The sequence below is a fragment of the Erythrolamprus reginae genome, chromosome 4 (assembly GCF_031021105.1).
Source record: "Erythrolamprus reginae isolate rEryReg1 chromosome 4, rEryReg1.hap1, whole genome shotgun sequence".
Lineage (NCBI taxonomy): Eukaryota > Metazoa > Chordata > Lepidosauria > Squamata > Dipsadidae > Erythrolamprus > Erythrolamprus reginae.
Window position 1 is genome coordinate 3,142,294 of NC_091953.1, and position 16,899 is coordinate 3,159,192.

Genomic DNA, 16,899 nt, shown 5'->3' on the forward strand with positions numbered 1-16,899 from the left:
CCAATAAAGAAAGAAAGAAAGAAAGAAAGAAAGAAAGAAAGAAAGAAAGAAAGGACCTTGAAGGTCATCTAGTCTAACCCCTTCTGCCCAAGCAGGAGACCCTACATCAGGAGTCCCCAAACTTGGCCACTTGAAGACTTGTGGACTCTGAAAAGTGTTCGGAAACTTCAGATCGTGCAGAATGTGGCCACGAGAGCCATGGTGGGGCTTTATTTATTTATTTATTTATTTATTTATTTATTTAGATTTGTATGCCGCCCCTCTCCGAAGACTTCCTAGATTCGCACACGTTTCTGCAACACTCCGTGGCCTGCATTGGCTGCCGATCAGTTTCCGGTCACAATTCAAAGTGTTGGTTATGGCCTTTAAAGCCCTGCATGGCATTGGACCAGAGTGCCTCCGGAACCACCTGCTACCGCACAAATCCCAGCGACTGATAAGGTCCCACAGAGTTGGCCTTCTCCAGGTCCCGTCGACCAAACAATGTTGTTTGGCGGGCCCCAGGGGAAGAGCCTTCTCTGTGGCAGCCCCGGCCCTCTGGAATCAACTCACCCCGGAGATTAGAACTGCCCCCACCCTCCTTGTCTTTCGTAAATTAGTCAAGACCCATCTATACCGCCAGGCATGGGGGAGTTGAGACACTTTTCCCCCAGGCTTTTTTATATTTATGTTTGGGTATGTATATGTTGTTTGCTTTTTTAAATATGATAGGGTTTTATGGGCTTTTTAATATTAGATTTGTTTTCGCTGGAATATTGTTTTTATTATTGTTGTGAGCCGCCCCGAGTCTTCGGAGAGGGGCGGCATACAAATCTAATAAATTGAATTGAATTGAATTGAATTCAACTCCCAGAATTCTCCAGCCAGCTATGTGGCCATGTTTGAGGATCTCTGCCCTACATGTTTCTCTACCTAGGATCGAACTCCCAACCTCCTGATCGTAAGGCAAGAGCACCACCTCTAGGCCACAGGAGCTGGGCTTGGTAGTGGAATCATAATACCGGTTAATCCCCAACTGGTGACCACAATCAAGCCCTGTTGCTGAGTGAAATATTTGCTAAGTGGATTTTGCCCGATTTCTCGCTTCCGTTGTTAAGCGAGTCACTGCGGTTGTTAAGTGAATCCAGTCCCCCCCCCCCCCCCCATTGACTTTGCTTCTGTTAAGGTCGCAGAAGGGAAATCGCACAACGTTAGCATCCTGCAACCGTCGTAAATTCATTAGTTAAAAGTATTTAAAGTATCTGAATTTTGATTACGCAGCAATATAGAACCTGCAATGGTTATATAGTCTGGAGCAGTGTTTCCCAACCTTGACAACTTGGAGATATCTGGACTTTAACTCCCAGAATTCCCCAGCCAGCATTCGCTGGCTGGGGAATTCTGGTAGTCGAAGTCCAAATATCTTCAAGTTGACAAGGTTGGGAAACACTGGTCTGGAGGACAGAAGGGAAAGGGTGGACATGATTGAAACATTTAAATATGTTAAAGGGTTAAATAAGGTCCAGGAGGGAAGTGTTTTTAATAGGAAAGTGAACACAAGAACAAGGGGACATAATCTGAGGTTAGTTGTGGGAAAGATCAGAAGCAACGTGAGAAAATATTATTTGACCGAAAGAGTAGTAGATGCTTGGAACAAACTTCCAGCAGACTTGGTTGGTAAATCCACAGTGACTGAATTTAAACCTGCCTGGGATAAACATATATCCATCCTAAGATATAATACAGGAAATAGTATAAAGGCAGGCTAGATGGACCATGAGGTCTTTTTCTGCCATCAATCTTCTATGTTTCTATGCTGTTCTAGGCCATTACAAGTTATGCATGGTATGTTTGTGTGTATGTTTGGTTTTATAATAAGGGTTTTTAGTTGTTTTATTATTGGATTGTCACATGCTGTTTTTATCATTGTTGTTAGCCGCCCCGAGTCTACGGAGAGGGGCGGCATACAAATCCAATAAATAAATAAGTGTGAAAAATGGTCCTAACTCACATTTTAAATGACCGTCGTCACTCTGGTCACGAAATGAACGGTTGTAAAATAAGGACGAGCTGTATATTTAACCATTGTGGGTGATCCTCGACTCTCAATCATTCGTATAGCGACCGACCAATATTAACGAGGGTGATGAAATAAAGTAACTTACAACCAGTCCTTGTTACAACTTACAACCAGTTACAACTTACAACGACATCCCCACAGCCACATGATGAAAATGCAGGCAGTTGGCAAACTGGTGTGTATTTATACCATAGTCGCACCGTCCTCGGGGTGATGTGATCCCCATTTGTGACCTTCAAAACTGATAGAAGGAACCTGGGTTCACTTAACAACCAAATGATCCGCTTAACAACCATAAGAAAAGGTTGTCAATTCAAAGGTTGGTTCCTTTGTTTAGCAACGGGAATTTTCATCCCAATTGTGGCTGTAAGGATAAAAGGCTAAAATTTAACGCGGAAGGATTATTCCCAACCTTAGCCACGTTAAGACCCCTGGACTTCAACTCCCAGAATTGAAGACTTGTGGACTTCAACTCCCAGAATTCCTCAGTCAGCAAAGCTGACAGGAACTCTGGGAGTGGAAGTCCACGAGTCTTAAAAGTGGCCAGGTTTGCAGACCCCTGACTTAGATGACCTTTCTGGCCTCTTCCAACTCTATCATTCATGGCTGGCTGAGGAACTCTGGGAGTTGAAGTCTACAAGTCTTAAAGGTTGAAGTCCACAAATCTTAAAGTGGCCAAGGTTGAGGACCCCTGACTTAGATGACCCTTCCAGCCTCTTCCAACTCTATCATTCATGGCTGGCTGAGGAACTCTGGGAGTTGAAGTCCACAAGTCTTAAAGTGGCCGAGGTTGAGGACCCCTGACTTAGATGACCCTTCCGGCCTCTTCCAACTCTATCATATATGGCTGGGCGGGGAATTCTGGGAGTTGAAGTCCAGAGGTCTTAAGGTGGCTAAGGAGGCTCGACTACTGTAATGCTCTCTACATGGGGCTACCTTTGAAAAGTGTTCGGAAACTTCAGATCGTGCAGAATGCAGCTGCGAGAGCAGTCATGGGCCTACCTAGATATGCCCATGTTTCACCAACACTCCGCAGTCTGCATTGGTTGCCGATCAGTTTGCGGTCACAATTCAAAGTGTTGGTTATGACCTATAAGGCCCTTCATGGCACCGGACCAGAATATCTCCGGGACTGCCTTCTGCCGCACGAATCCCAGCGACCAGTTAGGTCCCACAGAGTTGGCCTTCTCCGGGTCCCGTCAACTAAACAATGTCGTTTGGCGGGACCCAGGGGAAGAGCCTTCTCTGTGGTGGCCCCGACCCTTTGGAACCAACTCCCCCCAGATATCAGAGTTGCCCCCACCCTCCTTGCCTTTCGTAAGCTCCTTAAAACCCACCTCTGTCGTCAGGCATGGAGGAATTGACATATTCCCTCCCCCTAGGCTTATAAAATTTATGCATGTTACGCTAGTATGTATGATTGGTTTTAATTTGTGGTGTTTTTTAAATTAACTTAAATATTAGATTTGTTTTACATTGTATTGTTATTGCTGTGAGCCGCCCCAAGTCTGCGGAGAGGGGCGGCATACAAATCTGATTAAACTTAAACTTAACTAAGGTTAAAAATACTTTATATTATTATTATTATTATTATTATTATTATTATTATTAATTAGATTTGTATGCCGCCCCTCTCCGTAGACTCGGGGCGGCTCACAGCAATGATAAAAACAATATACCTGTACTTTCTTATTAAATAAGAAAGACACTGAAGAAAATAATTACTTAAAAAATTAAAAATAATTACTTAAAAATTTAAATTCCCCCCCCCCCCCTCCTAGGTGAAAATCACCCAAGAGCTGAAACTCATCCAGGCTGATCAGATGACAAAACTTCAAGCGAAGCATCAGGCCGAGTGCGACTTACTTGAAGACATGAGGTAAAATTAACAGCCACGTTTTTTTCTCCCTTTTTGGAACCACAGTTTGGGTTACAAAACGGCAGGAACTGATGGAATTTCCTCTCAAGATTTCCTGCCCTTCAAACTTTGCGAAGGCCTCGCCACAGCTGGAAGTCATAACGGCAACTAACACAATGCATGGGGGGGTTTGTTTTTCCCAAGTTGCAAAGCCCATTAACAAAGATGGGAGACCCAAGCGTCCGAAACGAGGGAGGGTTTTTTTGTATTCTGGAAGTGAGTCAGATGTGTGTGTATGTATACAGTGATCCCCCGGGTATTGCGACCCCGATCATTGCGAAACGGCTATATGGCGATTTTTCAACCCGGAAGTAAAAACACCATCTGCGCATGCACACTCTTTTTTCTATGGGCACGCATGCGTAGATGGCGCCGGGCAGATCAGCTGCTGGGCGGCTTCCCTGGGTCTTCCCCCTCATGCTGGCGGGAGGGCGAGCGGCGGGCATCAGCGAGGAGTTTCCCCACCGCCCACGCAAACTCCTCGCTGCCGCTCGCCCGCCCTTCGCCCGCCCACGCCGTTCATTCTCGCCGCTTCCCAGCTGAGTCCTGAAGCGAATTGGCTTCAGGACTCAGCTGGGAAGCGGCGTGAGCGAGCGGCGCAAGCGAACGGCTTGTCCGCCGCCTGCCTGCCCGCGCGCCCGCCGCTCGCCCACCCTTCGCCCGCCCACGCCGTTCATTCTCGCCGCTTCCCAGCTGAGTCCTGAAGCGAATTGGCTTCAGGTCTCAGCTGGGAAGCGGCGCGAGCGAACGGCGTGGGCGGGTGAAGGGCGGGCGAGCGGCAGCGAGGAGTTTGCGTGGGCGGTGGGGAAACCCCAATCTTCGGCTCCTCGCTGCTGCGGCGGAAGTAAAAACACCATCTGCGCATGCGCAGATGGTGTTTTTACTTCCGCAGCGCTACTTCGCGAAAAACCGATCATTGGGAGGGGTCCTGGAACGGAACCCTCGCAATGATCAGGGGACCACTGTACATACATTTTGAAATTATGGAAATAAGATTAAACAACTTTGATGAAAACAAACTGGAGAAGCTGATGGTACGATGGAATAAGGTGAAGGATTATATGTTGAGTAGAATCTGTGATGTAAATGTGAAAAATAAACTGCAATCACTCTTTTAGTAATATCTAATGCAAGATAGAGCCAAGGAAATACAGATAAACAAAATCAAAAACTTTTGAATCCCCTTGTATGGGTGGTGGTGGTGAAGGGGGGTGTCTTGTTTTGTAAGGTGATGGGCACATGCACTGTGCACTGTTATATGTTCGTTCCATGTAATTATTCTATAAAATCAATAAAATATATATATTTTTTTTAAATGGAAGTGAGTCAGATTCTCCCCCAGCTTCACCTCGAAAAAGGGCCAGAATTGGTCATTTTTCAAATCGGCTTTGGGAAAAAAAGAAAAAAAAACAAACTGGCGTTTATCAAACATAGAAAAATAGAAGACTGGCGGCAGAAAAAGACCTCATGGTCCATCTAGTCTGCCCTTATACTATTTCCTGTATTTTATCTTACAATGGATCTATGTTTATCCCAGGCATGTTTAAATTCAGTGACTGTGGATTTATCTACCACGTCTGCTGGAAGTTTGTTCCAAGGATCTACTACTCTTTCAGTAAAATAATATTTTCTCATGTTGCTTCTGATCTTTCCCCCAACTAACTTCAGATTGTGTCCCCTTGTTTTATGTGTCCACTTTCCTATTAAAAACACTTCCCTCCTGGACCTTATTTAACCCTTCAACATATTTAAATGTTTCGATCATGTCCCCCCTTTAATTTAAAAAAGACCGGTTGTCCTCAACTTATGGCCACCGTGGAGCGCAACATTTCTGTTGCTAAGCAAGGGATTTGCTGTGTAAGTTTTGCCCCATTCTGTGACCTTTTGTTGCCAATGGCTGTTAAGTGAATCACTTCTGTTATTAAGTTAGGAACACGGTTGCTAAGTGAATCTAGGCTTTCCTCATTGATTTGGCCTTGCCTGGAGGTCGCATAAAGGGACATGGCGGCCGTCATAAGTTTGAGTCGCTTGCCAGACTTCTGAATTTTGATCGTGTGACCATGGAAATGCTGTGTGCTGGTAATAAGCGGGAGGACTGATCACAAACCCCTTTTTTTGCAGTGTTGTTGTGACTTTGAACGGCCGTTCAAGAAATGGCTGTAAGTCCTTGACTTACACCAATTCATTTAAGTGACCAAAATTAACAACAGCACTGAGAAAAGGAGAAGAGGTTCGACTACTGTAATGCTCTCTACATGGGGCTACCTTTGTGTTCGGAAACTTCAGATCGTGCAGAATGCAGCTGCAAGAGCAGTCATGGGCTTTCCCAAATATGCCCATGTCACACCAACACTCCGCAGTCTGCATTGGTTGCCGATCAGTTTCCGGTCACAATTCAAAGTGTTGGTGATGACCTATAAAGCCCTTCATGGCACCGGACCAGAATATCTCCGGGAACGCCTTCTGCCGCACGAATCCCAGCGACCAATTAGGTCCCACAGAGTTGGCCTTCTCCGGGTCCTGTCGACGAAACAATGTCGTCTGGTGGGACCCAGGGGAAGAGCCTTCTCTGTGGCGGCCCCGACCCCCTGGAATCAATTCCCCCCGGAGATTCGAATTGCCCCCACCCTCCTTGCCTTTCGCAAACTTCTTAAAACCCACCTCTGCCATCAGGCATGGGGAAATTGATTCCCCTGGGCCGTTTCCGCTTTACGCGTGGTTTGTATGAGATGTATGACTTTTTTTTATATATTAAGGGTTTTAAACTGCTTTTACTATTGGATTTGTACTGTTTTGTTGTTGTGAGCTGCTCCGAGTCTCCAAAGAGGGGCGGCATACAAATCTAATAAATAAATAAATAAAAGTGATATGATCTCTCTTTTCACACTTAACGACCATTGCAACATATCCCCATGGTCGCATGACTCGTATTTATGATGGTCGCAGCGTCCTGGGGTCACATGATCCCCTTTTGCGACCTTCTGATGAGCAATATCAATGGGGGGGGGGGAGTCTGATTCACTTAATGACCGTGTTGCTAACTTAACAACAAACAAGTGATTCACTTAACAACCGTTGTAAGAAAGTTCATTAAATGGGGCAGAGCTTGCTTAACAAATATTTCCCCCACCAACATAAGCATTGGGCCCATTTGTGGCCGTAACTTGAGGACGGCCAGTAGTAGTCTGGAGGACAGAAGGGAAAGGGGGGACATGATCGAAACATTTAAATATGTTAAAGGGTTAAATAAGGTCCAGGAGGGAAGTGTTTTTAATAGGAAAGTGAACACAAGAACAAGGGGACACAATCTGAAGTTAGTTGGGGGAAAGATCAGAAGCAACATGAGAAAATATTATTTTACTGAAAGAGTAGTAGATCCTTGGAACAAACTTCCAGCAGATGTGGTAGATAAATCCACAGTAACTGAATTTAAACATGCCTGGGATAAACATATATCCATCCTAAGATAAAATACAGAAAATAGTATAAGGGCAGACTAGATGGACCATGAGGTCTTTTTCTGCCGTCAGTCTTCTATGTTTCTAATGGCCTCAAATGGACTTCTTCCTCCTTAGCATTTTATCCCTTTTTATATTAAAAGAATCCACAGGGATGAAAGCGAGCCAGCTAAGTGCTTGGAGAAATATTCATTGGTGCTTGGTGTAGAAAGCATTGATTCCTTGGACAGGCCTGGGAAGAACTATTTGCATGTAATCAATGAAACATCACCGCTGGTGGGCTTTCTGATTGCGAATCCAGCAAGATTAGGGCGCCTTGCAAATTGCTCTACACAAAGTGGCAATTCTGAGGACTTTCTTAGCAAATTAGAAAGCATTCGGCGTGGTAAGCCTGTCACGTCTGTCAATAGTTATCCCGAGAAGGATGCTTGTCTTGCATTGAGATCCTCCTGGAATCACGGGTATTTTGTGGTGTGTTTTCTGCAAGAATGCTTTTTTTTTTTTTTTTATTTGCACAGAATAAATGCTGGCAGGACCGGTTTCTACGGTCTGTAAGATATTTTTCCATCAAATAAGGATTATTTATTTATTTATTTATTTATTTATTTATTTATTTATTCATTTGTCCAATACACAACATACGGAAGAGAATAGACATGAAGTAATATATATAAAGATAATATGTAAAAATAGAGGAGAAGGTATATGAAAGGAAGAAAATATATATGATATATGAGATAAAGGAAAGACAATTGGACAGGGGACGAAAGGCACACTAGTGCACTTATGTACGCCCCTTACTGACCTCTTAGGAACCTGGAGAGGTCAATCGTGGAGAGTCTAAGGGAGAAATGTTGGGGGTTAAGGGTTGACACTACTGAGTCCAGTAATGAGTTCCACGCTTCGACATCTCGATTGTTAAAGTCATATTTTTTACAGTCAAGTTTGGAGTGGTTAATATTAAGTTTGAATCTGTTGCGTGCTCTTGTGTTGTTGCGGTTGAAGCTGAAGTAGTCGTTGACCGGTAGGTCGTTGCAGCATATGATCTTGTGGGCAATACTCAAATCGTGTTTTAGGTGCCGTAGTTCTAGGCTTTCTAGGCCCAGGATTGTTAGTCTATTTTCGTAGGATATTCTGTTTCGAGTGGAGGAGTGAAGGGCTCTTCTGGTGAAATATCTTTGGACGTTTTCAAGGGTGTTGATGTCCGAGATGTGGTATGGGTTCCAGACAGATGAGCTGTATTCAAGGATGGGTCTGGCAAAAGTTTTGTAGGCTCTTGTGAGTAGTGTGAGATTGCCGGAGCAGAAGCTACGTAGGATCAGGTTAACAACTCTAGAAGCCTTTATGGCGATATTGTTGCAGTGGGCTTTAGCACTTAGGTCATTTGATATTAGTATTCCAAGGTCTTTTACAGAGTGTGTTTTTATGATCATTATCAGTTTGTTCTGTATGTCCAGAATCCATAGATCTTTCTCTGAACGTTCGTGTTGACTGAACAGAGCGTCTTTGCCAAGGTTGTCTTCTCATCTTTCGAAATCCAATGATATCATAAATACCTGGTTGGCAAGATTAAGGAAAAGAATATAAGTCCTTTTGTTCCCAGGCCGCGTCTGGGACTTTGTGCCTGAGGTGGGAGAAAAAAGGAAAGAAACTTTGATTTCAGGTTTTAGCGATTAGGTTGAATTGTTTTTATAGAAACGGCTAGTTTACAGTATTAGAGAAAAATCAAAAGTTGTGGTTGTGATCCCCTTATATAGAGCGCTGGTGAGACCACATTTGGAATACTGTGTTCAGTTCTGGAGACCTAACCTACAAAAAGATATTGACAAAATTGAAGGGGTCCAAAGACGGGCTACAAGAATGGTGGAAGGTCTTAAGCATAAAACGTATCAGGAAAGACTTCATGGACTCCATCTGTAGAGTCTGGAGGACAGAAGGAAAAGGGGGGACATGATCGAAACATTTAAATATGTTAAAGGGTTAAATAAGGTTCTGGAGGGCAGTGTTTTTAATAGGAAAGTGAACACAAGAACAAGGGGACACAATCTGAAGTCAGTTGGGGGAAAGATCAAAAGCAACGTGAGAAAATATTATTTCACTGAAAGAGTAGTAGATCCTTGGAACAAACTTCCAGCAGACGTGGTTGGTAAATCCACAGGAACTGAATTTAAACATGCCTGGGATAAACATAGATCCATTGTAAGATAAAATACAGGAAATAGTATAAGGGCAGACTAGATGGACCATGAGGTCTTTTTCTGCCGTCAGTCTTCTATGTTTCTATGGTTTGATGTTGAAGCTTTATTTTACACATGATAGCAGTGTTCCAATATCTCAGGGGTTGCCACAAAGAAAAAGGGAGTTGAACTATTCTCCAAAGCACCTGAAGATAAAAACAAGAAGCAATGGGTGGAAACTAATCAAGGAGAGAAGCAACTTAGAACTAAGGAGAAAATTCCTGACAGAACAATTAATCTGTGCAATAGCTTGACTCCAAAAGTTGTGAATGCTCCAACACTGAAAGTGTTTAAGATGTTGAATAACCATTTGTTTGAACTAGTGTCCTGACTATGTAGGGGATTGGACTAGAAGGCCTCCAAGACCCCTTGCAAATGTATTTATTTATTTTATTTATTTATTGGATTTGTATGCCGCCCCTCTCCGGAGACTCGGGGCGGCTAACAGCAATAATAAGACCGTGTACAATAATAATCCAATACTAAAAACGATTAAAAATCCATTAATATAAAAACCAAACATACATACAGACATACCATGCATAAAATTGTAAAGGCCTAGGGGGAAAGAGTATCTCAATTCCCCCATGCCTGACGGCAGAGGTGGGTTTTAAGTAGCTTACGAAAGGCAAGGAGGGTGGGGGCAATTCTAATTTCTGGGGGGAGTTGGTTCCAGAGGGCCGGGGCCGCCACAGAGAAGGCTCTTCCCATTTGTTGTTGTTGTTAGCAATACAAAACAGCAAACAAGATCACTATGCTGGATTTCGTATTTCATCACCAATCTGAGACTTCCCAAGCACCTAGGACTGCGGGATATAGTGGCGAATTATGTGTGCTGATCCTAGTAAAGTGGCATTTTGCAATTGACAGATGGAGATTTTGTCAATTCCAATGGTTTTCAAATGTCCGCTGAGATCCTTTGGCCCTGTGCCCAGCGTGCCAAGGACCACTGAGACCACTTTCACTGGCTTATGAAGTAGTCCCAGTTGTTGTTGTTATTGTTGTTATTATCATCTGCAATAGAAGGAATCTAAAGTCTCCCCCTGTGTCTTCCTATTCGCCCTTCTATTTTATTCTATAAGCTAATCAAAAATATCTAAACTGAAATGAATAGGTGGCTGGCAAGAGGGTGGGCCAGTGCCTTGTATATAACTTTTTTTAAAAAAGTTGATTAGTCCTAACCACAAAGAAAAATGAACCAAGCAAGCACTTGCTATTTGGAAAGTACCATGTAAGAGTTTGTAACTGGAAATTGCACTAGAAGTTTTATCTCCGGGACCGCCTTCTGCCGCAGGAATCCCAGCGACCGGTTAGGTCCCATAGAGTTGGCCTTCTCCGGGTCCCGTCGACTAAGCAATGTCATTTGGCGGGACCCAGGAGAAGAGCCTTCTCTGTGGCGGCCCCGACCCTCTGGAAGCAGCTCCCCCCAGATATCAGAGTTGCCCCCACCCTTCTTGCCTTTCGCAAGCTCCTTAAAACCCACCTCTGTCGTCAGGCATGGGGGAATTGAAATTTCCCTTCCCCCTAGGCTTATAGAATTTATACATGGAATGCTTGTATGTATGAGTGGTTCTTTAAATTGGGGTTTTTTAGATTGTTTTTAATATTAGATTTGTTTACATTGTCTTTTTATATTGTTGTTAGCCGCCCCAAGTCTTCGGAGAGGGGCGGCATACAAATCTAATAAATACAAATACAAATACAAACACTCCCCGTAGAGACTGCAAGGAGAATATTTATTGTTCCTTATTTGTAACTGCCAGCCTTCGGAAGGGAGAACTGGCACTGGTGTTGCCTCAACAGCTTGGCCAATTAAGGCTCAGTTGTAACGCAGATGTCAAAAGTTTTTCAGTGCAAGATGGGAAGGAAATAATTCACAGACGGAAATAGACGGTGGGAGGGGGGCCTGGCTGCCACCCCCATTCCCCCCCCCCCACCGACATGGAAAAAGCAGTTCCGGTTTGGCTCATGGAAAAGAACGGAGCCATGGATGGAATTCCTATTGCCATGGAGTCTCATTTATTTATTTATTGGATTTGTATGCCGCCCCTCTCCGCAGACTCGGGGCGGCTAACAACAGCAATAAAACAGTATATAACAAAATCCAATACTAAAAACAGTTAAAAACCCATTATATAAAAACCAGTCATACATACAGACATACCATGCATAAAATTGTAACGGCCTAGGGGGAAAGGGTGTCTCAGTTCCCCCATGCCTGGCGGCAGAGGTGGGTTTTAAGCAGCTTACGAAAGGCAAGGAGGGTGGGGGCAATTCTAATCTCTGGGGGGAGTTGGTTCCAGAGGGCCGGGGCCGCCACAGAGAAGGCTCTTCCCCTGGGTCCCGCCAAGCGACATTGTTTGGTTGACGGGACCCGGAGAAGACCCACTCTGTGGGACCTAACTGGTCACTGGGATTCGTGCAGCAGAAGGCGGTCCCTGAGATAATCTGGTCCAGTGCCATGAAGGGCTTTATAGGTCATAACCAACACTTTGAATTGTGACCGGAAACTGATTGGCAACCGGCAATCAGCAATCTTCATTTATAAGTACACCTGGAATTTGCATTTTTAGGACAATTCTTGACATATATATTATATATGTATATATGTATAAATACAATCAGCAGTAGCCTCTGGTGGTGTGTTGCTGTGTCCTTTTAAAGGCCCCAGCCAGAGGATAGATACTTGTTTTTGAAATGCACAAGTATAGAATAGGGGGTGCCTGGCTCAGCAGTAGTAACTATGAGAGGGACATTGGATTCCTAGTGGACAATCACTTAAATAGGAGCCAGCCGTGTGCAGCAGCTGCTAAAAAAGCCAACCACAATTCTAGGCTGCATGAACAGAGGGAGAGAATCAAGATCACGTGAAGTGTTAATATCATTTTATAAGGCCTTGGTAAGGCCACGCTTGGAATACAGCCTTCAGTTTTGGTCTTCCAAATACTAAAAAGGATGTTGAGACTCTAGAAAGAGTGTAGAGGAGAGCAACTAAGATGATTAGGGGACTGGAGGCTAAAACATACGAAGAATGGGTTGCAAGAATTGGGTATGTCTAGTTTAATGAGAAGAAGGACCAGGAGAGACATGATAGGGAGATTATGATTCCGCTGTATAGAGCGCTGGTGAGACCCCATTTGGAATAATACTGTGTTCAGTTCTGGAGACCTCACCTACAAAAAGAGATGGATAAAATTGAACGGGTCCAAAGCATAGTTCCCTCTAAGCTGAGCAGTGAGCAATCGCTCACTTAAAAATCATCATCAACTCAGAGTTTTCCAAACCTGCCCAGAAGCCGAGAGGGAAATTTTATTATTATTTCTGTGCTGCCCAGTCCCGAAGGGACTGCCGCTCAGACAATATACTTTTCCGCCCACCCCAAAAAAATTTTAGAGAGAACACTGGTCCAAAGACAGGGGCTACAAGAATGGTGGAAAGTCTTAAGCATAAAACGTATCAGGAAAGACTTCATGAACTCAATCTGTATAGTCTGGAGGACAGAAGGAAAAGGGGGGACATGATCGAAACATTTAAATATGTCAAAGGGTTCAATAAGGTTCTGGAGGGAAGTGTTTTTAATAGGAAAGTGAACACAAGAACAAGGGGACACAATCTGAAGTTAGTTGGGGGAAAGATCAAAAGCAACATGAGAAAATATTATTTGACTGAAAGAGTAGTAGATCCTTGGAAGAAACTTCCAGCAGACGTGGTTGGTAAATCCACAGTAACTGAATTTAAACATGCCTGGGATAAACATATATCCATCCTAAGATAAAATACAGAAAATAGTATAAGGGCAGACTAGATGGACCAGGAGGTCTTTTTCTGCCATCAGTCTTCTATGTTTCTATAAATAATAGAATATATTTTTTTATTTGCCAAGTGTGTTAGGACACACAAGGAATTTGTCTTTGGTGCAGATGCTCACAGTGTACATAAAAGAAAAAAGACATTAGAATAAAATAGAATTCTTTATTGGCCAAGTGTGATTGGACACAGAAAGAATTTGTCTTTGGTGCAGATGCTCTCAGTGTACATCAAAGAAGAGATACGTTTGTCGAGAATCATGAGATACAACACTTAATGATTGTCATAGGGTACAATCAGGAAACAATAGATAAATAGATAAGATAAAACATAATTATAATATTGCATAAACTGCTTATAAATATGGGGTCTCCTGCTTGATCAGGGGGTTGGACTAGAAGACCTCCAGTGCCCCTCCAGCGAGCATGGGTTTCTGAGAGTCGTCGAATGCATCGTGCAATATTTCTGGCACTCACAATCTCCCTCCTTCTTGCCACTGTCATTACAACTTCTGAATGCAAGAAAGATCTGTTGGGTTTTTAAAATGTATTGTTAATTGACCGGCAAAACTCAGCGTTCTCCCCTCCCACTTTATCATCTTTTAAACATGAGTTGCAAAATCTGCTGTCAGCCAACAACTCTTTTTAAAAAAAGTTTCTGTTTGCTCCTTATTTCTGTTGGAAAATATGCAGATTCCGAAAACCTTAAAAAAATTTTTTTAATCTACTTTAAGCGGTGTTGATTACCTGCTTTGGCAGTGAGAAAATTTGGCCCCCTCCCCAATCGTCAGGACTTTCAAGTTAATTCAGATGTCAAATATGCATTGTTAATTGTTGGAGGTTTAATGAATTAACACTTCCAGGTTTAAATGTGCTTTAGTGCCGTGGTGGAGATTTTTAAAGAGGGATTTTGAAGGGGCGACAGATGTCTTCATTTAATTTCCATCTTTTTTCCCCATATTTCAGAGGTTTCAATCCAGTCTAATCTCAGTTTTAGCTGTCTTTAAACCTCTGTTCCCTCATGGCCCGCATAAAAGTCGTATTTATGAGGAAGGGAGAAAGAGACGTAAGAAATATGAACATAAAGAGATCGCACATTTTCCTGCAAGATTCTTTGGTGATGGCTTCATTGTTTTGCTGCCTACACGTAAACTGACTTGTGGATTCCTCAAAAACGCACCCTGCAGTGTTTTGTTGATGGCTAAAGATGACAGGCAATAAGCAGACAAGCTTTGGGACAGTTATGCTAGTTTGTTATAGGGCCAACCTATGGCATGCGCACTGGCTAGTTGCTCTTTTCTGGGTCTTGGTTCATGGTCCAGTTTTGGCACTCGGTGCAAAAAAAGTTAATATTGTCTCCGGCCAGCAGCCCATGCAGCTGATAGCAGATCCTGACTTGGTGATGTGTGTGTATGTGTATGTAGCATATTTTTGCTGATAATGAAAAGGTAGGGAGACTAGTATAGATCTATTTTGAGCTAATTATGCTCTCATCAGCTAGCCATACCCTTACCGGGATTTGAACCTGCAGAGTGGCTTTAACCTCTAGACTACAGTCTTCGGAGAGGGGCGGCATACAAATCTAATAAATTATTATTATTATTAATTATTATTATTATTATTAATTATTATTCCTCCTCTTAACTTGTACCATACTGCTAAAAAAAAAAAATCAAGGGTACACTTGAACAACACAATATAACTCCAAGTAAATCAAACTTCTGTGAAATCAAATTGTCCACTTAGGAAGCAACACTGATGGACAATCAATTTCACGTGCTGTTGTGCACATTCAACTTTGTACAGAACAAAGGATTCAATGGGAATACAGTACTATTTCATTCATTCAGATCTAGGATGAGGTCTTCTAGTCCAACCCCCAGTTCAAGCCGGAGATCCTACTATTTCAGACAGATTTAATCTTTTTTAAAAAATTATTTATAGCTTTTCTTTAACCTACATAAGTGCTTAGTGAACAGTGTATTATTGTCTGGGTCAGTTTATTTTATACACAACCACAAGCATTATACATAGTGATATTCCCCCAAATTCTAATTTCTTCCTCTGTTTTCTAACCCTTAATGAAGCAAACCCCATATTGAGAAATATTCTATGCCTATCCATCATCTCTTGTCCTTTTTAGTATTTCGACTCTCATTGGCTTTTTTTGACAAATCTACCATACTCCTTTCAATCTTCCCTTAAAAACCTCCCATGATGGTGCACCTGCAACTTCTGGTGGCAAGCCGTTCCACTGGATAATAATCCTCCCTTGTTAGGAAGTTTCTCCTTCGTTCCAGGTTGCTTTTCTCCTTAATTAATTTTCCACCCATTGCTTCTCGCCCTGCCTTTGGTCCTATAGTTTTTGTGCACAAGAATTAAATTTAATTGATTTATAAGTAGTGTTGGGCAAACCGAACTTGCATAGTTCAGGTCCGTGCCAAACTTTGCGGGGTTCGGCATACCGAACCCTTTTCCAGACGTCCGCTTCAACCGAGCGATGGCCGGGAGCCACCAAAATCCCTGCCCCTAGTTCTCTCTTGTTTCAGCGGCTCCCGGCCCTCGCCCGCTTGAAGCTGCCTGCCAGGATCCTACCTCCCGAGCCTGGCAGAACCTGCCTCCCGAGTCCTTTTGCCTGGCGGGAGGCGAAGCGCTGGGGGGAGGTGTCAGGCTCCATCAAGCAGGCGATGGCCGGGAGCCACCAAAATGAGAGAGAACTAGGGGCAGGGATTTTCGGCGGCTCCCAGCCACCGCCCGTTTGATGGAGCCTGACAACCCACCCTCCACCGCTTCTCCTCCCGCCAGGCCAGAGGTGTTGGGGTTCGGGTTCGGCGAACCCACCCAAACTCCGACGTCAAGTTCGTCCGAACCTGCTGAACCCAAACTTCAATGGGTTCGCCCAACACTATTTATAAGCCACTCCAACTTCTGCTGGACTCAGGAGAATTATTATTATTATTTATTAGATTTGTAGGCCGCCCCTCTACGTAGACTCGGGGCGGCTTACAGCAATGATAAAAACAATATATAATGACAAATCTAATAGTTAGAATCTGAAATAACAATAATACATTTAAAAAGTCTAAAAAACAAGAAACCCCAATATATATATATATTAAAAAAAACATACATACAGTCATATTATACATAGGCAGGGGGAGATGTTTCAGTTCCCCCACGCCTGACGACAGAGGTGGGTTTTAAGAAGCTTATGAAAGGCAAGGAGGGTGGGGGCAGTTCTAATCTCTGGAGGGAGCTGATTCCAGAGGGTCGGAGCCACCACAGAGAAGGCTCTTCCTCTGGGTCCCGCCAAACGACATTGTTTAGTTGACGGGACCCGGAGGAGACCAACTCTGTGGGACCTAACCGGTCGCTGGGATTCGTGCGGCAGAAGGCGGTCTTGTAGATACCCTGGTCCATG

At 43.5% G+C, this 16,899-nt stretch overlaps 1 protein-coding gene across 1 annotated transcript in view; it reads left to right on the forward strand.

Moving 5' to 3' along the window:
* Positions 1-16,899, forward strand: part of FCHSD2 (FCH and double SH3 domains 2) — a 163,630-nt gene that overhangs the window by 6,422 nt on the left and 140,309 nt on the right. Inside the window, exon 2 of the mRNA XM_070751513.1 lies at positions 3,841-3,938. Within this exon, the coding sequence (XP_070607614.1) occupies positions 3,841-3,938 (98 nt within the window). The remainder of the gene's footprint in view (positions 1-3,840; positions 3,939-16,899) is intronic.